The following is a 23918-nucleotide window of genomic DNA, read 5'->3' as shown; positions in this document are numbered from 1 at the left end:
GCCTTTTGGGAGTAAGGAAGGGCCCAGTCAACCACTGCTGCTCTTTGGGGCTACCAAGGCCATTGCCGGACGGAGGCAAGAAATGGGCCTGGGCCTGTCAGCAGCCTGAGGGGAATGGGTGGCCATGGTGGTGGCGGCATCAAGGAAGCCAGCAACCGCTGCTGCTGATCCTGTGGGGAGGAGCAGGAGCCGGGTTTGGGTGAATGTGGGGAGGTTTCTGGGGATAGGGGGCTGCAGCTTGGCCAATAGGTGCCAGCAACACTGCAGCCACGACCAAGAGGTGTGAGGAGAATGGAAGCAACGGAATGGAGGAGGAGGAACAGGAGTGCAGCTCAGGTGAGGGTGGAGATGTCTGAGGTGACCAGGACTGTGGCAAGGGATGAGGGGAGCAATCAGATACTAGTGTGCAGATGCTCTGTATGGGTTAAGATAGTTTTACTATATTTTAGGATTATTATGTTAATCCTAGTCTGCACTCCTGGCAAGCAGTAACCTGGTAAGGAGTTAACAGCAGTTTGAAGGCAATGTGTGTGCGTTTTTTCTTTTTCTTTCCTGGAATGGAACTATTTGAAACCCAAACCATGCATTGTTGCATTTTATAGGCCACTCTCCATCAAAATACTGATGCACAATTGATCACCATCCTAATTTAACCATTTCAGTTGACCTTATATATGTTCCCCATATGCCATGTGAACACATTCTATACTCAGAACATAATCTCTTCTTCAGTTCCTCTGTATTTTAATTTGAATTTAGGCACTGAGATTAACACTGCTAATAGTTCAGAAAAGCTAGTTTTTACTACCAATGTTTGGAGTTAATGTTAACTCTGGACACTTAACGCCAAGTCTAAACCTAGACCTCATTCAGACATAGCAGGAACTGGCTTAGAACTGCAGTTTTCACTTAAAATTCTAAATTGGGGATTGCATCGCAGCTAATCCTTCATCCCTGGTTTGGGAAACTCCAAAGCCAGGCTAGAGTTTCCCCTTCCTTTTTCTGGTATTCTGAGCTTGGTTCTGCCCACTTGTATAGCCATACTGTCACTAGGCTGTGGGCATGGTTTCACAGCTCGCGGAAATTGCTCACAATTTGCCAGGAGCTTGGAATAGTTGTGCTTACTGGCTGTGATTACAGACTTCAAGCAGTGCTCCCCTGGTAGTGCTGCTGGCTCTTTAATTATTGATCATGAGATTTTTATCTTCTTTTAGTGAAGGGCATTTGGTCACTGGGCTACTTGATTGATTGTTCTTAACAATTCCACTCATCACAGATATTTTCATTCAAATGTATCTGGCCCCTGTTGGCTTCCTACTTTCACTACTTATCATGCTCATCAAAAACGGAGGGAGGAGAGCTGGTCTAAGCAGGGTCTGCCCTGGCTGCATATAAATGGGAAACTACATGTGAGCACTGTAAGATATTCTCCTTAGGAGATGGGGCTGCTCTGCATGCTTGCATGCAGAAGGTTGCAAGTCCCCCACTTGGCATCTCCAAGACAGGGCTGAGATATACCCCTTCCTACAACCTTGGAGAAACCGCTGCCAGTCTGGGTAGACAATACTGAGCTAGATCGATGGACCAGTGGTCTGACTCGGTATATGGCAGCTTCCTATGTTCCTAGCAGCAGGGCCTGGCATGCCTGTTGGCAGGCAGAGGAAGTAGGAAGTGTGCGGGGAGGGGAGGGACATTTCGTCAGGGAACACACCATGGAGTGCTGGGTAAGCCCTAGAGTGTAACTGCTGTTGGTGCTCCTCTGAGCTGGCCTCTCACTGGTCACAGCCACTGTTTAAATCTGTAACCACAGTTATAGCAGCGGATGCAGGCAGACAACATGGTGATCCCATCTAACAGAGGTTTTAGAGCTGTGAAACTGAAGAGTAATCCCAGGTCCAAATTCCAGTTTGGGAAGTAAACTGGACCCTATGGTTTGGTTGCGAAGCCACTTTTGCCACATGCAGACATCGCACAATGCTGGAGTTACAGGTTTGCCAGCAACCTGTAACTCCAGTTTTGTGCGATATCTGGTCGCAGCCATAGGGTTACTCTTTGTTGCAGTGCTATCTTGACCTCTTGGTGTGTGCGGCAAAAACACTTGCCAGAGGATATTTCTTTGGATAGGCCTTTTTATACTGTCAGAGTTAAGCAGCTGCAGCCTGGCTACTGTCTTGCTGCATCTTATTACATTCATGGTGGTAAGTAGTCTCATTAGTTTCTTTTTTCACTTATCACTGATGAGATGACACATCCTCACAATGAGTAATTTATCAACCAGAAAGGAAGACATTGGAAAAAAATTAAATTAGGTTCTGCGCTTCAATATTCATAGAGAAGTATACAGGCAGATTCCATAAACAGATAACATTTTCTCAAGGGATGAGTACAAACTGTTTAAGAAAATTAAGGTCATGCCAGAATAAGTGATCAAAAAATTAGAATGTGTGAAGGCTGTAATGTTTCTGAGCTTGGCTGGATTAGACTATCCAAAGTACAGTAGTGTTACAGTAATGAAGCATTTGAAATATGAATGAAAATAGGTTACTGGAGTTTGAACAGGCAGTGTGAACGATAACATTAGCACTAAGAGATTCTTAAACTTTTTGCTTAAAATATAATTGAAAATTGATTGTAACAATTCATTCTAGAATGCAGTGCATAGCTCTTCTGGAATGTAGATATACTGAATATGGTCCCCCCCCCCAGTTCATCATCTAAACAGCTTAGATTTAGGACCTTCTTGTTTAAGAAGGCTGCTCTGTAAAATCATGGGCTTGGCTGCATGGATGATTCACCTTGAATGTTGTGCCTAATCTCTGGTTCTGCAGATTTGCCATCTTTCCTTGTTTGAGTGATCATTAGGCTAACCTTCCCTCCCTGTCTGCTTTGAAAAATAGAGTTGATTTGGACATTACACAATGTGAGTAACAGCCCAAGAGACATGCTTATTCATATATTCTTCTCTGGAGATATTTGTGCATCTAAAAATAGTTGTGGTTTCAAACTTTCTTCAGTGTGTGCCTTTTATAGTGGAGTGCATGATAAACAGTTAAAGGAATTCCTCCCCCCCCCCCCCCCGGGTTCTAGATACATAGGAGATGATCGTGTGGATTTGTCAGAGCAATACATAGAGGAAAACTGATGTATCTCCATCCTTTCCCAATAACAGCTAGCCAATTTTTTTCTGCCAGTATTTTACTTACAGAGCCTCACTTCTCTCTGCTGTAATTAGAGAGAAACCTCCCTTGCACATGCCTGCCTGCCTGCCTGCCTGCCTGCCTGCTGCTCTTCCTTTGAGTCTTTTATAATTAAACAGTTGACAATTTGATGCCCTTGTATAGTGGTGTTTGTGCTATCATTTACACTAGCTGAACCTGCACAGAGCTTCTGTGTGCTAGTACGATTGTTCCCCTTGGCACCCGCTACAGTCCCCTCACCCCAGAGACCTCCCCACCCTCACCTGAGCTCTGTTCCTGCTCCTCCATTCTGTTGATTCCAATATGCCATTCTCACAACTCTGGCATCCATGTTTCATGCAGTCCCTCGCTCCTACTTCAGAAGCCTCTAACTTTCCCTTCCTCCTCCTTTTTAGGTCTCTAAACTCCCCATTCACTCTCTTACCATTCTTTTTTTCATTTACTTTTCTTGCTCTCTCTTACCCCATTCATCCTCTTCCTTCTTTCTTACTCTCTGCTCCTCCCTACTTTTCTCTCTCCCTCCTTCTTGCCCAGCTCCACCTTTCGCCCTTCTCTGTAGACGATGGAGAAGGCTCCCGACTGCTCTCCTTGCCCCAGTAATCCCCCTCCCTTGAGTGTGTGGAGAGAGCCATGTGCTTTTGTTTTAGGGCTTCACTGCTGTCCCACCTGTCATTTGGGTGGTAGACTGGCTCACGGAAGGAGCTTTCATCACCATCCCCACCTCCCCTCTCCACCTTCAGAGCTCTCTGTCTTTTTTCCAATAGCCCCCTGCTTGGAATCTAAGGAAACCCTGGAATCTCAGGAAGCTGAGCAGAAAGATGAAGGCAGGAGCCGCTGCTGCTGAGCCTGGAAGATGGCGGTTGGGATGGAGAGGAGGTGGCAGCAGCAGAGAAAAGTGCAGCAGGGCTTGCCGAGCAAGCGAGGCTGAAAAGGAAAGTGCTGCCTTGTCTTCTTCTGCTGTCCCTGGCTTCCAACCTGTGCCTCTTCCTCTACTCTTCTCTTCCTCTACTCTTCTCTTCTCCCCTGGCTCGAGATGGACCTTGGCGCTTTGCTCTTCCTTTTGGCAGCACTGCTGTGGGAGTGCCCTTAATGGTTACTGCCGCTGCCTCTACCTTAAGACACCAACTGGAAGGAAGGAAGGAAGGAAGACGGGTGGGTGGCCACTCCTCTCCTCCTCCTTCACAGGCACAGGGCTTGGCCTCTCCATTATCTTTTTCTCTCTGCTCCCCACCCATCACATGTTTGCCACCTCCACTTCCTTACCCTGTTCTCCATCTTTTCCTCCCTTCCATTTCTCCTGTAGTTGCCATGGGGTGAGGGTCATGGTAGCAACCTCTTCCCCTTGGAGCCAGAGAGTCAGAAAGCAGTTGATGCGGTGGAGAGCAGTCTGCTGCTCTCCTTGGTGGGAATGGTTGTGTCTGCTGTGAGGGCAGGGCTTGACATGTACCATTTGCCATGGACCACCAAAGGCTTTTATATTTAGAGATATGCCAAATGTGTTGTCATAGTATATGTTTTCAATTCCAGATAGTCTCTTATTGTGGTGATTACAAGACTTAGTAATTCAATTAACTTTTAAAATAGGGATTTGAACTAAACTGATTTTGCATTTTGTTTCGAATAGGGGTGTGCATGAAACTGGTTCGGGCAGTTCAGTTCGAATTTGAATTGGGTTCGAACTGACCCGGCCTGATCTAGTTCCAGGTCCGGACAAACTGGGTCTGGTCTGGTTCGGCCATTGAATCGGGTTGAGCCAGTTTGCAGCCCAGTTCATTGGATATACTTGTAAAGGGGAATCCAGTGAAGATTCCTTTACAAATACAGTTTGCAGCCCAGTTCATTGGATATACTTGTAAAGGGGAATCCAGTGAGGATTCCTTTACAAATACAGGGGGTGGGTGGCCCTTTAGGAGGTAAGGAGTGGCTGAGTGGGGGCACGAGAGATGTAAAGAGCTGCTTACTCTGCTGGTGTGTCTGCCGGCCCTAGCCACTCGTTCTCTTACCAGGTCACGGTCTGGGCGGTGGCTCAGTTCTGGCCTCTGCGCTCCCTAAGGGGAGTATCTTCCAGCAGGCAGTGCTTACTTACATGTAGTCACCCATACAAATGCAAACTATGCTTAGCAAAGGGGACAGTTCACGTTTGCTACTGCAAGACAGGCTCTCCACCCCTACAAAAAGAATAGCAGTGCACCAAATATGAGGTTTAGATACTTGTAAAAAGAACTACTAATGCACCATTTTAAAGTTGTACAAAGTGGTTCTGGCCAATCTTAATAGCTCTGAACTTGAATGAAGAAAAGATCTTAACTTTAAAATAATCAATTAGGACCTATTGTTTGTTCCTCACTTAACACATAATGGATTTGAGACTGCAAAAATGATTGCTGTGGAATTACTGAGCTGAATGTAACAGTTTCAATTTTTCATGAGGAGTGGGAGTTTCTAATTTGGCCTAGTTTAAAAAAAACACACACACCCTGAAAATGTAAATTAAAAACAGTAGCAGCCAATTAACATGAAACTGGGGACAACAGGGAATATAATACTTCTCTATTAGTCAATCTTTCATATCCTGTAGGACTGGTTAAGATGAGCATGACTGCTAGGGATGTGAACCTATACATGTGGGCCTCCACCTCCAAAGCCTGACAGATAGTCATGTTGTAATCACTGTGCCTCATGCATAAACCCATACTATGGGGAGGTAGAGCAGAATGAATATTTTTTTTTCATTCATTCCCCTTCTTTGTGTTCAGAATATGTAATGGAAACGTTTGTGAGTAATGGCCTTCAGTTATATTATGGGAAGCATGAGCTTAGATTGTCAAAGTCCAGTGGTGAGAAGACTACAAATATTTCAACTCTTCAGTATTATGATTTGGAAGCTTTAGTGTCTAAATTATGCAGTGCAATCTTATACATTAGATTTCATTTAAACCCCCCCCCCCTTCTCTGCTTCATTTCTTTGAACAAATGGTTCAAAATGGCTTTTGGCATTCCTCAAGGGAAGTTAGGAGCACTTCCCCCACCTTTTGAAGCATGTAGAGTACCTGAGGTTTCCATCAGTCTCTGCACAAATACACATATGAGATGTGCATCCACACAGTACAGCTTTTAGAGCTTTGTATAGTAATCTAGTCCCTGACTTCTGTTGGGGAGAATGCTCTACAAAGCCCTAGAAGCTTTTGAGAGCTGCTCCTTTATGTGCATCTGCACATATGATTGCTCACAGAACATAAAGTGACAGGTAAGGAAACTGGGCTACCTTTGTTCTAGTTTACTGTAATACAGCAAGAGGAGCCATAGATAGACAGACAGACAGATAGACAGACAGATATTATCATTTAAATTTGTATACCACTTTCCAGCAAAATAGCAGTTTAAAGATGGTTCCCTATACCCAAAGGAGCTCACAACTTAAAACGAAATAAAAGGTGGACACCAGCAGCACCCACCAGAAAGATTCTGTGCAGGTAGGGAAAGTTGCTTTCCCTCTGGTAAATATTAGTTGCCACATTAAAAGATGCCTTCTTGTTCATTAACCTCTGCTAACTGAACAAGAAGGCATCTTTTAAGAAGGCATCAGGAAATCATTTCCTCTCAGTGAATAGCCCCTCCAACTTGCATCAAAATTGCCGCTGCCACTACCGTGCCCCGCTCCCCCGGTTTATATTGGAATCAAAGAACTGAGATATATACATCAGTGTCAACTACCTCCCTTATGTGATCTTGGCTCCCTTTTCTATGCTTTCTGCCATTCTTTATAATCTTAAACTGGATAATGAACTCTAAAGCAATCTCATACTTGTGAAGTGGCAAACTATTCAAACACTACAGAGTCCATCAGGATTTCTATTAATAATCAGAGAGGGCAAGTCTGGCTCTTGGTTGTTGTAACATTTAGCTTATTACAAACCACTTACTATTCTAGTCAGGCTAGCTTACAGTCCTGCTTGCTTCATCAGATGACTTTTAAGTGAGCCAAAGCTATATTTTGCTGTACCCAGGTTAGGGGGATGGAGAGAATAGGAGACACAGTTAATTTCAAACAGAGAACTGAACTAGTCTATTAGAAATTCAGCAGAGACTGGTACCAGCTGAAAGCCTAGTAGGACAAGTGGCTACAGGAAGGAAACATGACCATGGTCTTTGTAGATTTGCAACTCCTAAATTTCCAACAGTAGACAATTTTGGTTAGCAAAAGCATAGTGTCTGTTCCTCAGCCATGTCCCCGCATTGACAACTGCAGGAAAGCAGGATGTGTATTTTAGTCCCTGGTCTTGCTGGTATTGTTCAAAACATTTACAACAAAAGGGAGGAAACTGACCACTTAACTAGGCAATCATTAAGTGGGTCCAGGAAGCACTCTTATGTATCTACTCAAGGGAGGAAGAGACTGAGTGCATATTAAGACTTAATACTAGTTACATCAAATAAAAGTATGTGGGGCTGAATTGTCAGCTACTTACATATATGTATTTTAATCGTGTATGAAATATATCAGGCTCCATGTTTAAACCCAATCAGGATATTGACTAGAACTGGCTAATACAATGTATTTTCTTCACATTCTACATATTCTGTGGACTTGTAGGTTGTTTCTAAGATGCTGTTACCAGAATTCGTTAATGTTGTCTCTTATGGCATTTATTAGCTTGGTGTGACTTATCTTTCAGTGCCCTTTCCCCCTGAAAACATACTCTGCTATGATAATAGGCTGACCTTCAAGTAGCAGATATGAAATATTTATTTTCTTAGAAATGGAACATATGCATTTTTAAGAGGAGTTTGAAAATGGTAGATGAAGTGTTTTACTGTTACAGCTTAAATAGTTCTTAGGAATATGGGTCAAAATTATGAAAAATCTGTATTTATAATAGCTTAATCATTGATGGAATATTTCTTTATGTAGTATATTCTGCATTTTTATTATATGTCCAAGAGTTGCTTGTTAATTAATGACCTTTCTATGGTGATAACATCTTTTTGATGCATTTCACAAAAAATTCAAATCTTTGATCTCTTGATGCTTATTTAGTGTGTTTGAGAGAGAGTTTTAAAACACTGATAAATATGAAGGCTAGTAAACGAGGCAATAAGTCCCAAACAGGATCAGGTGGATGGATTACTAGGCTCATAGATAGTATGAAAGGAGAAATTCAAGATGGGCTACAGGAAGAATTTTAGTAACTGCTTACATGTATGCACAAATTGTGCTCTATTACTAGACAAGGTACTATTGCAAAAGTGTCCTTGACTATTTAGATCTTGCTCCTAGTTTGTTTTATTCTCATCTTTCATTGTGACTGTAGAGATGGTATGTCAAAATCCAATTAATTGAGAAACTTTCAAGTCACAGTTGTTTCTGGGTTGCTGGAATATATTTGGGAAACAACAAACTATTAAGGGCTAGTTTTACACTAAGATGTGAATAATGAACCAGGGAAATGAAGCAGAACTTCTATGACCAGATTCAGGAGTTCTGGAACTGGGTCCGACCATTCTGATAATACAAATTGTGGTTGTTCAGTTGGGTTTTTAAACAAATATCACCTGCTTTTAAAAATATTATAATCAGGGAAAATGTAATTTTAGTTAATATGGTCTCCATGTTTGTTTACAATCTGATTTATATCTCACTTCAGGGATGGTAACCACTTTCTAATTGATTAAAGAGTGAAATTATTATTTATTTTATTTAACCTATTTTTATACCGCCCAAAACTCTGGGTGATTTACATTTAAAATCATTTAAACTGATAAAAAGCACCTTTGGCCACCACCCAGGATGGATTTGATTTAAATCACGATTTAAATCACGATTTAAATCACTAGCAGGGTGGATAAAAATCAAAAAAATCCGATTTAAATCAAAAAAATCTGATTTTTTTTATTTAAATCGGATTTTGATTTAAATCGGATTTTTTTTATTTTTATCCACCCTGCTAGTGATTTAAATCGTGATTTAAATCGTGATTTAAATCGTGATTTAAATCGTGATTTAAATCGTGATTTAAATCAGTTTGATTTAAATCAAATCCACCCTGCCACCACCTCAACCTGGGAACCAGAGAGAGGGTCAAATCCAGAAGTACTCCCAGACTGCATACTTGTTCCTTTTGGGGGAGCATGACCCCATCCAGAACTGGCAGATCAAAATAATCTCCCGGTTTCTGACCACACACAATAAGTACCTCAGTTTTATCTGGATTCAGCCTCAGTTTGTTATCCCGCATCCAGCCATTACTGCCGCCAGGCAGGCATTTAGGGAAGTTATGCTTTTTCCTGATGATGTTGACATGGGGAAATAGATTTGAGTGTCATCAGCATACTGATAACACCCTGCACCAAATCTCCTGATGATCTCTCCCAGAGAGAAACATCTATTTCATGTAGATGTTAAACAACATCAGAGAAAATTTGGAGCCCTGAGGGACAGCATACGAAAATTCAGATTTTGAACAACAGTCTCCAAGAGACACCATCTGGAATCTGCCTGTGAGGTAGGAGTAGAACCAAAGCAGTGCCTCCCACCCCCAATCCCCTCAGATGTTCCAGAAGGATATTATGGTCGATAGTATCGAAAGTCGCCGAGAGATCCAAAAGTACCTATAGAGTCACACTTCCTGTCAATTCCCAACTGGAGATCATCCATCAGGCTGACCAAGGCAGTCTCCACCCCATAGCCCGCCTGAAAGCCAGTTTGAAATGGGTCTAGAAAATCAGTTTCCTCGAAGACTGCCTGGAGCTGGGTGGCCTCCGCCTTCTCAATCACCTTGGCCAACCATGGAAGGTTGGAGGCAGGCCTCTAGTTGCTTAACTCTGATGGATCCAAGGCAGGCTTCTTCAGAAGCAGTCTAATGACTGCCTCCTTATGACAAGGAGGCATCCTGCCCTCCCTCACAGAAGCATTTATAATCTCTGTCAGGCCCTCTACAGCAGCCTGCTTGCCAGATATTATAAGCCATGTCGGGCAAGGATCAAGAAGGCAGTGGCAGGTCACACCATTCCGAGCAACTTGTCCACATCCTCGGGAGTCACAAACTGAAATTGATTCAGGGTCATCACATAAGAGTTGCTGCTGGACACTTGGCATCAGACTGTAACAATTGTGGAGTTTGAATCTATGTCGGCTCAAATACGAGAGATTTTATCTACAAAAAAACCATTGAAATTGTCACAGCAAGTAATTGTTGGTTCCAAGTACTGATTCAAGTGGGAAGGGGCACAAATTAATCCTTTTTAGGCATGTGCATGAATTGATTTTTTCATTTTGATTTGTACCCAAATCAAAACACCCCCGATTAGTTTGGGGTTGGAATCTGACCCCCCAAATCACCTCAGATTCAATTTGTAGCTAAATTTTCTGAATCTGAATATATTCGAATCAAAAAAAGGGTCCCAGAGCCAAAAGAGTGTGTGTATATTAATACTGTTATATTATGAGCACAGAGGGCTGGAGGACAGGCTTCTGTTTTGTAAAAATGAGAAAAAAAATTTGGAATGGGGAAAAAGACAGAATTGTTTTCTAAAACCACGAGGCTACGCTACTCTTCTAACCACTTACTAGTAATAGCTAATGGGGATCCCTCCCACACAGAACCCCTGTTTATACTTCTTCTAAGCTAAACACACAGGGGCTCTTCTCATGATCAAGTGAGAAGAGCCAAATTGGGTTTGTGGGGAGAGCGGGCTAAGCCCACTCTCCCCGCAGATGATCAGTAAGCCCTCCCTGGGTGTCCGCAGCAGCCTCCCATACGACTTCTGGCTCTGTCATGGAGCTGGTGGGGGCTTAGGAGTTTGGGGGCCACGTGTCCCCTGGAAGTTCGAGCATGCCCTGTGCAAGGGCGCAGGGCATGCTGGAGAGACCCGCGAGCTGGGAGGCTGCTTTTAAGCCTTCCAGTTGGGGGTCTACTCATGAGTTGCCCTGACGTGGAGCCATGCCACGGCAACACATGATTTAAAAAACTGGGTTTGTGGTGCGCTTGCTCCGTAAACCTGGTTTAAGGGCAGGGGCAATTCAGTGGTTTACATGACCAGTGAAAATCGAGCTAGGCTCTCCTAGCCCGATTTCCGCTGGTTGTGAGAATAGCCTCACAAGTTCTTAAATTCAATTGCAACCAAACCTCCTTCCAAACAGGGAAAAAACCCAAGAATACGCAGTTTCAGAGACATGCGTGTGTGTTTGTGTGTGTGTTAGAATGGGTACACTCACTCAGTCTAGAGCTTCATCTGTCTTGTTTTTCCAGTTGTCCACTTCTATGGTCTGGACCCTGTCTACTCTTTCTTTTTCAATCTTATTCTCCTTCAGTCTTCAGATTGGGGCGGGGGGACTGGGGTAAAAGCTTGGAAAATTTGGGGGGAAAGGGGGTGGCTGGCCAGGTGGCCAGTGGCCACAGGGACTGGTGGCTGGCACAGACACAGGCAGGCAGGCAGTGATTCTCTCAGCAGCAGGAAGGGGGTGAAAGAATACTTCTCTTCTTCTTAGGAACAGAAAACAAGCAATGCAGCAGATATAATCTATTCCCAAGCTGGCATGCCGCAGCAGATGCAGGCAGGCTGGGTGGCAAGCAGGGTGGATTTGATTTAAATCAAACTGATTTAAATCACTAGCAGGGTGGGTAAAAATCAAAAAAATCTGATTTAAATCAAAAAAATCCAATTTTTTTGATTTAAATCGGATTTTTTTGATTTAAATCGGATTTAAATCAAATCCACCCTGGTGGCAAGGCAGGCTGGGCTCAGGCTGGCAAGGCAGAGGGCAATAGGCATGGCATGGCAAGGCAAAGCAAAGCTCGCTCTATCCTCCCACAGTTCAGAAAGGCAGAATGGTGGCTGCTGCCTCTTTAAATCTAATTGAAAATCTCTCCTTGAACTCCGCCCCCTTGCCCCTTCTTCAACCCTTCCCCTGGCTAATGTGGGATGAGTCATGAGTGGCAAGAGCCAAAAGAGCCAATCTGGAATCAGGAGAGACTCATCAGAAGATCAGCCCAGGCTTTCGTTCACTGATCTGAAGCTTGGAAGGGCGGGAAATTCAAATAAGATGTCAAACACAAAATGGAAAATGGAGGTCTGAAAAAACAAAACCTTTGGCTTTGAAATTTGGGCTATTTGTTTTGGAACCAAATCTTTCGGGACTTGCAGAGGGGCGATTTGTTTTGTGCACCAATCGCCTGAAACAGGCAGACACTGGTACAGTTCTTTCTGTACCCAAAACATTTCGCACATCCCTAGCCCTTTCACAACTCTGAATAACTCTGCCATACATGAACATGCGGACACGATGCAGGAGGAGAAGAATCACTTCTTTGCCACATGTATCACCTGAGCATAGATCTTCAAATGCGCTTTATGTAGTAATCTGTCAGAATTAACGATAGTCTCTGAAGTAAAAGGTCAGACATGCACTATACTTCTCCGGTAAGATGGTGATATATACAGTGTTGTGTTGGACCACCACACTGAAGTCTTGTGTTGGACCTATATGCAGCTCTGAGTAAAAGTGTGAGGTACAAATATATATTAAAAAAACCTGTTAGGCCATAAGCAAAATAAACAATTAGGATTATTTTTTCATCATATGAAATTGCTGAGCTGTGGAGCTAGATAATTAGGTTTTAGCTTTCCTGAACCTCTGTAGTCTTGTTCATCTGTTCTATAGCACTGGCTGCTGAGGGTGTGTGTGTGATCTCCTTTAGTAGATGGTTGAAGTTAAGTGTGGTGGAACCAAGACTCAGAGTTCTTTAAGTTTAAAATAATTATAATTAATTATTGCTTATTAAAATATATTATGAAATTGAAATTTTGAAAACAAGTTTATACAGTATTTCTTCTGAAGAGTGTTATTGCTTACCAAGGGAATGGTGTGAATTAGTTCATCCCAAGGCCAGATTGCTCCAGCTCCTCCACAGTGCAACTCAGTCTGCGACTGTAAAGGTGCTATACTGTCAAATCTTTAGGCCCATTGCAAATGACAGCTTCCTACATTGAAGGTTTTGTACAGCTTTGGCCATACCAGGTGAAGGCTTCCAGATATCTTGAATTCTTCCTTCTAGTCCTTTTTCCAGGTTTCCAGATCTGTTCCTGTCCTCCACCAACCAAACTGTTGCTCTCAACAGAATTTTATTTCTGGGAAACAATAAGTATCCTCAGTCCTCATCAGACTCTCCCGGAGTTCTTATTTTATAAATTAGTATTTTTCTGCTATTTTTCTGCATACTGTTCTGCCCACAGTAAATTATGCTCAAACCATTATTATCACTTAGAAATATGCTGCACCTCCCTAACAGCATTCTTGTTAAAACAGATTCCAAAAAATGGCTGACAATAGTTGGTGTTGCTCCAACCACAGATTTGCTCCAAAGAGCTGGGAACCCTGCTTTCATGTACCTTACTGTTGTTCTACCTTTATTCCACCACATCATAGCTTGTTCATCACTTATTGACAGATATCTTGATTTGGTTCAAATCCTAGTTTCCAATTGCTACCTGACTACCAGTATTGCCACATCTAGAGCTAGGGAATGCCTGTCAGAAACATTGGGAGAGGGCAAGAGGACAGAGTTAGGCCTATATTCTCTTCTGCAGACTGAAACTTTGGGCAAGCCAGTATCTTATCAATTAATACTATTGCAGAATGTTGCCTCTTATCATTAAGTTCTACACTTTTTTGTTAAGCATCTATGCCTTCCTGATAATGAAGCTCATCGTTCCATATTTCAAATAATTTAAACTCCATAAGATGTGTTAACTATATACATTTAGAAGTTATATGTGCTAGTTTTTCAAAGCTCAGGCATCTATTGGAAATCCTACCAGTGCAATCCTATGCATGTTCACTTAGAAGTGAATCACACTGTGTTTAGTGGTATTGCCTTCCAAAAAAAGCTTTTGTAGGATTGCAGTCTTAGTCACCAGTTTGATACATTACTTTCCTTTTCCTTAAAGTGCCTGTTGTATTCATTCCACAGAAGACTTGTCATGGCTAGGTGTAATTTGGGATCAAGGATGGGATCTATCAGAAGCACTATATATGTTTTCAGGTCTGGAGATACGATGGCATTCCAAGTCGAGACAACCTTTTATGAACGTTTTACATCCTTAGATGTGATTTTATATCCATTGTGATCTATCCCTTCATTGATGAATATCTTCTGTCATGTACGTCTATGACTAACAAATATGTCAATTTAGCCTAAATCATACAGTTTCTTTTATTTAGTACAATCCAGAATAATTAGCACAGTCCACCCCAGTAGTATGAGATGTAAATGGTAGAAATGTTGCTGTATAAGAAAAGTAGTCCAATAATCTATTCAGTACAGCAGAGTGTTTCTGATAAAGGCCTGATTTGGATTGCTTCAGAAAAATATAAAAGAGGAACCCATAGATCACTCCCCTTTCAGTCATCTGTTGTACAATAACTGTTTGTGTCACCCTTTTGTAGGGTGCATTTGTGAATGTTAAATGTACCCAGAATTCCCTTTTTATTTATTGTAGAAATAATATACTCACAAAGCAATTCATGACTGTAAAATATGAAGAGCGTTAGAATAGTAGAAGAAATATTAGCATATATTCCGTTCATGAAGGGGAAAAATGAATCCATGGTGGAGAATATTCTGAAGCTAGTGTTTTTAGTTTCCCCCTTGTTCTCTTGGAGACCACCCTCCATCCCCACATGATTTAATAATATGAACTTTGAAGAACAAGTGCTGCTTGTGACCTTTAGCACTAGTAATTCAACTTTTGGGGAAGTGAAATGGAATTTACTCATTTTGGCATGTGACAAGCAAGAATGTGACCTTTGCCCAGTCACCTAAAGCTGTGCTGTGCTGTGTAGTGAAAACATATTGCAATTTACATTTTATAAGGGCAAAATTAATATTGGTGCAACATGATGTTCTGCATTAATATTTGCAACAATTGGTAGGAAATAAGTAAAATGTATTAAAAGTATTCTTGGAAAACTTTGCATCTGGATTGTTTTCTATGCATCATGGTTAAAGAAAAGTAGCATTACATATTTACTATAGTCTTACAAGTCATACAAATTGCACCTAATTTTCCAAAGAACAAAATATTGTTTTTAGTGTCCTTAGCCAGATGTCTTGTAAACAAATGTCTGGTCTCTTGACGTTTGCTTATCTCTGCTTCATATGTTCCCTGCTTCAGATGTAACATACAAAGTGGGGCATTGAGAATCTCAGTATGGTAAAAACCTTTTTCTCCAGGATGCTTTTCAGACAGCAGGCTTTACTGCGGGTTTAAATTGCTTTTCTAGATTTTTAGAGGATTAAGATTATAAATCTCATTCATACATGCTATTTAAGGTAGTTCAGTAAGTAGAGTTTAGTTAATGTAGAAGACTGTTTATCCATTTCACATTGAATCTTGTTTTGTATTAGAATTTTTAGTAGGCAAAATCCTTCATTACTTCCTCCTCAATGAATTTTCAAGGATGCTTGATTGCTTGCTTGTATTGGTTTTTGTTGAGTACTGCAGCTTTGACAGAAATAAATTGTACTAAATTTTTTCATACATATAACCCTTACTAATAGCAACAAATAATAATGACCATAGGGAGTTTATTAGTTGACCTATTATCTGGTCAACAGTTGAAGTAGGTGCTTAGTAATACAATAAAAAAAATTGTACTGCTAATTCCATTAGAGGCAATATCTCTGGAGTGGTCAACAATATTCAATCCTTCTACTATGGACAACTCCAGTTTGGAGGGCGGGGAGAGAGGTAGGTGTTCGCATAGCATATTCAATAAGCTTCCTTGGGATCAAGAAGAAAGTTTGCACAGGATATATTAAGATATTGATACTTGATAGCTGTCTACATAATCAAAAGTTGTAACTATAATAATCTATAGAAGGTGTTTACAAAATCCTTACTTAGTGATGATGAATTCCTTTGTTAATATGGCCAGATCACATTATAGATTAAAAGCAAACTAATGGTTATCTAAAGCCAAATGAAATGCTGCTAAGAGGAATGAAAATGGCACAATTCTTAATGTAGACATAGCTGTGCTTAATAATTAATTCGTCAGACAGCTGCAGACTTGCTACCAAAGCACAGGAAGAAATTCTCTACAAGCTACTTCATCAAGCAAAGAAGTACTGTATAGATGAAATATAATATCTCTGCCAAATAAATATTACCTTATCCATTTTCATCTGAGTGTAAAATACGGAAGCTGACTTCTAAATGAGTAATGCATTATCTGGGATAAAATTCTTAGTCTCTATACACAAGACAAAGCCCAGCACAAGGACTCTTAACAAAAGTAACACTTTATTTCTTCTACCATTAAATATAGTCATCCCTTGCCGTTCCGTTCTGGCAAAATTTCACCATTGGAATTCGTGGTTGGTGAGCAATTGAAATCACTGGGAAACGGGGTTAGGGGAACAGCAATCGCAAAAAGACCAAAAAATGAAAGAATTTTTTAAAATTGCCAAATATCACCCAGAATCCTTTAACATTACCAAGAATAAGCAAAAGGAGGGAACAGATTGAGCCTCTGGGAAAGTTTGACACCCCCCCCCCGAAATCACTCGAAGGCACTTCTGAACCTCCAGAACCAATTCAAAGTTACGAAATCATGAGGAGTTGGCAGGGTCAGCAAGAGGAATGAGTAGATTGAACTTCTGAACTCCCCAAAATTGCAGGGAACCACCCCTCCCCTTAAAGAATCTCACCAAACCACAGATACTCAGGTCGTGGTTGGTGAGACCAGTCACAATTTCTCAATCGTGGATAACAGTGATTTGGGGAAAGGGTGGTTTGTGTTGGTTTGTTTTTGTTTTTTTAACATTTATATCCCGCTCTTCCTCCAAGGAGCCCAGAGCGGTATACTGCATACTTGAGTTTCTTTTTCACAACAACCCTGTGAAATAGGTTAGGCTGAGAGAGAAGTGACTGGCCCAGAGTCACCCAGCTAGTTTCATGGCTGAATGGGGATTTGAACTCGGGTCTCCCCGGTCCTAGTCCAGCACTCTAACCACTACACCATGCTGGTGAGGAGTGACTGTATACCATGTACAGGTATCCATTAAATCTACCATTAAATGTGCAGCTATCTGAATGAAGTCTATACATTTCTGTTTTGTTTTATGTTGTAAACCACCCAGAGATGGAAGATTGGGATGGTATACAAATATATCAAACAAATTAATTTAAAATAGTTGATCTGGTGCAGAGCATCTGCGCCCCTATTCCTCCTTGTCTCTCCTCCCTCCCTTCAGCCCATCTGTTCTCCCCCTCCCTGTCTGCTCTCCGTTCCCTCCCCAGCCTCTGGGCTGGCCCAGCGCTTTTCTTCCCTGCCTGAAGGCCTGACTGGTGTTTTCCCTCCCCAGCTGGCCCAGCGGGTGCTTTCCCTCCCCTCGCCACCCTGCTGCAGCACTTGGCGGTGTACCCATGGCTATCTGGCAGCTGCTCGCAAACTTACGAGAGCTGCCGCACATTAGATTAGCCCTGGGTATGCCTTAGAAAATTAAATATATAGATACTTCTGTACATACTGGAGGTTGATTGTTTTTTCCAAAAGCAACAACATGCTTCATGGGGTGCTATTTTAGAGGACCCATGATTTTGAGGAGGAACTTGAAGGGTTTGCTGCTTGAAAGTGAACCTGAAATGTCACTGTGCATTTGTGGAGTGCCAAAAATGGTACTTTGGAATTCAGCAACATAAAAGTTCAGTTTATGTTGCCTTAGTCTCCCATGTTGGTTTAATCCCCAAACATTATATCAAATGTTTAGTTATATATTAATTGTTAATTACAGTGTGGCTGTTCATCTTTGCTTCTTGGTTTCTATTGCAACTCTGCTCTGATGCTGTAGCAAATTACTATTATACTATAGTGATTACATTTAAATCAGTAAATTGTATCTTGTAGTCAGAGAAATCATCTTTGAAACTGGTGCATACATTTGAAATGAAAGTATAACATGGATTTTGTATGTATGTCTCTTCAAAAGATCTTCAACTTTCAAAAAACCAAGAACATGCTAATAGGAGTTAAATAGAAAAAAAATATGCTTGGAGTAGTTTCTTGATGAGCTTTGGCAGCAATCCTATGCATACTGGTACTTAAGTTTCTGAATAGACATGCATAAAGTTATGCTGTAAGACAAATGGGCAAAATGTCTTATCAACAAATGACATGTTTGAATATATTAGTAATATCCAGAAAAAGTGCAAAATATTTTTGTGGGAGGTAAAATAAACTACCCAGTACACCGTGTTCCTCCTCAATATCAATAGTGGGCATCTATGCACTGTGTTCCTGTAAAAGGAGATACAGTTCTATACATGGATCCTAGTTGCATAATCATATCAACTAAGATCCATGCTAATCCCTGCTAACTGGGCAAAGAGGCACCTTTTAACATGGTGATTCTCTTTATTTGGCAGGGGGTTAGTAACTGGCCCTATCTACCCCCAGCACAGTTATCTACCCTATCTACCCTCCAGTTACTGTTGCTGGTGTCTATATTATGTTTCTTTTTAGATTGTGAGCCCTTTGGGGACAGAGATCCATCTTATTTATTTATTTATTTCTCTATATAAACCACCCTGAGCCCTTTTTTGGAAGGGTGGTATAGAAATCGAATGAATGAATGAATATGTTTGTTTTTATAATAGCTTTTTATATTCAAGCTTCCACTCAAAAGAAAGGAAAAATGTGAGCATCAATGCCATCAATTTTATATTCTGTTATCAACTGTCATTTCACTCAGATTATAGATATCCTGAATGGTTGGCACACACTTTATAAGACTGCAGTTGATACATCTTAGCTCTATTTTCAGGCCCCTTTTTGTCATAACAGGGGAAAAAGTGTACAGCCTTGGAGTTATTCTGAAATATTTAAAAATGCTCTCAGGAAATTTGGGTATTAGCAACATGTTTTAGAAGCACACTTTTGTTGGATCTGTAGTTAATTTTCTTGAACTTCTGAATGAGATGCCAAGCACTCATCTTAACAATGTAATTACCCCGCCTATAACATGAGGCATTTTGACAAAAACATGCAGTCAGTTCATAAGCCTTAAGAAGTATTTTTGTATCAGTAGGAAGTAGCCTACTTTTCCATTTTGTTGACATTTTGAGGATATAATTCATGACAAATGTTAGCAGAGTAGAAGTCCCAAAATAATGTACAGGTGGCCCTCATCCGTGGTTCTGGCAACCGCAGTTTCGCGTATCTGCAGGCGGGTCATAAAGACCTGGGTTCTTTATTTGTGGTGTGAAAATAGGCTAAAATTCACTTCTGGTATCATTTTCAGACATCATTTTAGAGCATGGAGCCATTTTATTTTATTTATTTATTTATTTGATTTATATACCGCCCTTCTAAAATGGCTCTTGAATTTGAGACTTTTCCTTTAATTCCCTCCCCTGTGGAAAATTTGGCTGATTTGGGGGTTTTCGGGGGCATTTTTGGAGCTTTGGAAAGCAAGGTACTGTGTACTTTTATTCTTATTTCTTCTCCTTTCCCACTTTTTAGGCATTTTTTCCTGTTTGGAACTTGTTTTTACAGTTTTTGATTTTAATAGTTAATTGATTTTATTTTGTTTTAATGTAAACTGCCCTGAGCCATTCTTGGAAGGGAGGCATAGAAATTAAATAACCAAAGAAATAAATACCCCCCCCTTCCCTTAGTTTTAAGGTTTTGTTATTCGTGGTTTCCATATTCATTCCTAAAGCCGAGAACAGAACCCCCATGAATAATGAGGGTCACCTGTATGTAATTTGAGGTTTTTCTTTTTTCTCCAGAAGTTAAAGGGATAGAGTGAGTGATGCTCTAAGTTTTTGCAGTTCACCAAACTAAAAGAAACAATAAAGCACTCAATTGAATCTGATGGTTTACATGGAACATTCACATATGGATTCTGTTGAAAGATAGATAGATCTTTATTATGGTACTTGACTAGAAACAGTTCACAATAATTACAGTTCATAGCAAGCATACTGACAAACTACCTTACTAACCACATTTAGATAAAGAACAGTTCACCTACTAAAGTAAATATCTTTGCCTAACCAGTTGAGGGAGTCTTAACTGTTACTTGACTGATTTTATACACAATTAGCACAGATTTTAGCAACACAGAAAGTAACAGAAGCACTTTTATCAGCAAAAAGATATTACATAAAATTCTAAAGGTCTTCCCGGTAAACCTATTAAAAGGAGTCAAATCAATTTACTGTATAGGGTGTTATAGAAAACATAATGAAATGAAATATGCACCACACCTTCCACTTTTCCTGAATCATAGGGGCACCTGTGCAGATAAGGTATCTTTATATCTGCCCTACAGCCATGCTGATGGGAAAACATTGAAATGGGCCAGGGTAAAAGCTCTCAGATGTGTTGGGCAGGATTCTGTTTAAAATAGCTTCCCTTTTGTAGAGAGATCCCCAGCATTAACATTTAGAATTGCTTTCCAGGTGGATTATGCCCTATTGGAAATCTCTGTGCTAGTGGCTGCTAAAAATGTCAATAGAGACATGGAAGTTCGTAACGCTATAACCATTTCTATGGTAAGCAGATCAAACTGTGTGGCTAGATAGGGTTTATTGGCACAGATAGGTTTTCATCTGGTTTGTGGAATGGCTGCTTGTAGCTTTTAGTTCTACATCAGAAAAGCTTTATATTCCCTGCAATTAGTGTGCCCATATGATAATTATATTTTTCTTGTTTGTGTTCTTTCTTGCTGCATGCCCTTCACAGGAAGTTGAGGTTTGTATATTACTTATGCATTTCTGCCCCCCCACCCCCTGCATGTATTTGTTTCTTTCTACATACTAAACATATACTGTCTCTTTCTGCTACAGGATGATTATTTTCGCACATGGAGTCCAGCTAGACCTTTTGATCAAGGTAAGAAATTATCCCTATACAAATAAAAAGGGGCTTTCACTATAAAGTAGATGTCATATGTAATAAAAAATGAAAAGCTTTTTAATTCTCTTTTCTCTGCAGTGGTGGACTTAAGAGAACAACAATTTTCAAGGTAGCTTTTCTGTTATCCCCTTTCCCTTCCAAGGTGAACTAAAAAAATTATAAATATAATTCCCAGGTAACATCACGATTTAGTTTTAGTTGGCTGAAATTATTATTGTTATGACTATTTATGTACCACTTTTCAACAAAAACAATCTCATGCTATAGCAAAGGAATTTCATAGCAAAAGCAGTTAGTCTAAGGCAAACTCTCACATATCGGATCTCTTTAGATGCAGCTTCTTAGCATTTATTTTAATAGACACTGAAGCTTAATATCTAATATTTTCTGAATATGGATGTACAAGTTGAGTATCCCTTATCTGGACATCCAAAATCCAGAATGCTCCAAAATCCGGACACCACGCCATAAAAACAAAAAACAAAACGCCTCAGCCCACTTGTTCACAGACTCCCAATTTTGCTGCTTTTAAACATGCAGTCAAAACTTACTTATTTCAGAAGGCTGTCAGTTACAGGTTTTCTGTAATTCTCTCTAGCTGCAGCTCTGTTTTTATGGTGAACCTTTTAAATGTTTTTGATGTTCTCACTTTGGCACTAGAGGAAAAAGGGAAAGCCCCCCGCCTTCACTCCCTGCTCAGTTTGGCTCCTGTTCCGTTGGCGTCTATTTTGGTGCTCTGGATCCCATGCCCAAGATACCTTATTATGCAAATATTCCAAAATCCAGAAAAATCTGGAACACTGGTCCCAAGCAGTCCGGATAAGGGATACTCAACCTGTAGCAAAAACACATATTATACAGTTATGTAAAGATTGTTCACAAATCTGTTTTACCACATATATATACACACTGAGGCTTCCTATAAGTTATATATTATGTTCTACACATTTCTTTTTTCACCTCTGTAAGGAAAATCACCTCTGTAAGGAAAATCTTTTGGCTGAAATGGACATGGCAAGCCTGTTCAGTTAGAATGTTCTAGTTGAGAATGAGGATATGGGAAAAGGAAGGAGTGAAATAATTCAAGATAAGGTAGATGGAATAGAGGAGGGATGGATGGTGTTCATGGAGCATGTCACATTAGGAGACAGTGTCCAAAACCTTTTCTTGCTGCTTGGTTCAGATTTGTGAGCCACCTGCTAGTAACTTCTCTTCATATTCCTTCTCTTGCTGCTATAAGTCACTGGGCTTGTTGTAGCCAGAGCCATTCCCATAAAAAGCAGATTTCAGATGACACTACATCAGCAGGTTTTTGTAGCATGTATAAAAATATTATAAGTTGGTGCCATGGAATGTGCATGCACACATACACGTTATAAAGAGAATCATTTTATAAATTACTTTGTAAAGCTGTGACTTGCCTCTTAAAGGCTTGCTTTCCCCCAGAGGCGTAACTAGGGAAAACAGCGCCTGGGGCAAGCACTGAAATGGTGCCCCCCCCGCCCCCCCCCACACTACATTATACTTAGGTTTTTCCTCACAAGCGCCCGCCGCCAAGCCAGGCCACTGACTGGCTGCCAGGTGCCAGCAAAGCAATGGGGGGGTGCGGGCGGCGCGGAAGGGACCACTCGTGGGGGAGGGGGCGCCGATGCGCTCCCTTGACTGCTGCAGCGCTGCTGCACTGAGCAGGAAACATTTGTATTAACAAAAAAATTAAAAAAAATTAAAAAAAATTTTTTTTGTCATGTCAGCGCCCCCCACGTGACCAGAAAAGATGGCGCCCGGGGCACGTGCCCCCCCTGCCCCCCTATAGTTACGCCTCTGCTTTCCCCATGAATCTTGTGCCACAGCTATAATAAAAGTAGAAGTTCCTCCTTGATTTTTATCACTCATGACAGTGGTAGCAGAATGGCTCTGAAAAGAGCCTTTATGTGTAGGGGTAGTCCTTATCTTCTAAGACAGACTAGATTTGTTGAAGTTCCAGGTTTCACATTGTGACTGCATCAACTTAAAAATGAGGACAAAGGCATGGTTAATATTCAGATTTGTACGGACTGTATCTTTTAGTTGCTGCTGAACTTTTACCTGATGATGATGATGATGATGATAAATAGTTTAATGTGTTGGAGTACAGTATGGTGTTGAGATTGTGTCACATACAATTGAAAGAGTTCATTTATTTCTGAACTGCAATGTAAGATTGAACCCCCATTTTCAATACCTCAAGGTGTTAATTGTATTACTTCTCTCTCTGTGTGTGTGTGTGTGTGTGTGTGTGTGTGTGTGTGTGTGTGTATAGGAGGGAGAGAGCGGTTAGTAGTAATCTTGTTTACAGCAAGTTGGAATTGTTTCTTGAGCCAGTAGTTTCTTGGCAGATCAGTGGAGAGGTTCTATAGATGTATAGAGGATAATTAATATTTAAAGTGCCATGTTTTTGCTTTTTCTGCTTGTGCCGTCAAGTGCCAGTTAACTGACATTTTAAGGGAAATATTTCTCCTGATCAAGTCAAGTATGAGTGTTATTTTTTAACCTATAGGATCATACTGTGTTGCTTTAATTATTTTTAAAATCAAGCAAACCACTGTGTTCTTAATTGAATATAATAATGAAAAATGAAAAATAAATTGAAGATATAGGTAACTTAATTTTACCCCTTCAGCACCTCCTGATATTGATTCCTGCTGTAACTGTGATAAGCTCTTTGTAAATTAATTATCTTGGGTGGCAAAATATCCCACATATTTTTATGCAAAACCTGTCAGCAAAACTGCCACAAGAAGCTTTTTAAAGGAAAA

At 40.7% G+C, this 23918-nt stretch overlaps 1 protein-coding gene across 7 annotated transcripts in view; it reads left to right on the top strand.

Moving 5' to 3' along the window:
* The window catches only part of SPOCK3 (SPARC (osteonectin), cwcv and kazal like domains proteoglycan 3), a 284446-nt gene that overhangs the window by 82934 nt on the left and 177594 nt on the right, over nt 1–23918 (top strand). For 2 of the 7 annotated variants that reach the window (XM_053254076.1, XM_053254081.1), the window contains exons 3-4: nt 20667–20759; nt 21054–21099. The exons of 1 other annotated variant lie outside the window; for it this stretch is intronic. In XM_053254076.1, the coding sequence (XP_053110051.1) occupies nt 20667–20759; nt 21054–21099 (139 nt within the window). Of the gene's footprint in view, nt 1–20666; nt 20760–21053; nt 21100–21201; nt 21233–23918 lie in introns of those variants that run through there. 4 more of the 7 variants (XM_053254080.1, XM_053254083.1, XM_053254078.1 and 1 more) reach the window with 3 other exon arrangements.

Source organism: Hemicordylus capensis, chromosome 5 (genome assembly GCF_027244095.1).
Source record: "Hemicordylus capensis ecotype Gifberg chromosome 5, rHemCap1.1.pri, whole genome shotgun sequence".
Lineage (NCBI taxonomy): Eukaryota > Metazoa > Chordata > Lepidosauria > Squamata > Cordylidae > Hemicordylus > Hemicordylus capensis.
The sequence above is the reverse complement of the archived record's forward strand: the minus strand, read 5'-3'. Positions and strand labels throughout refer to the sequence as shown.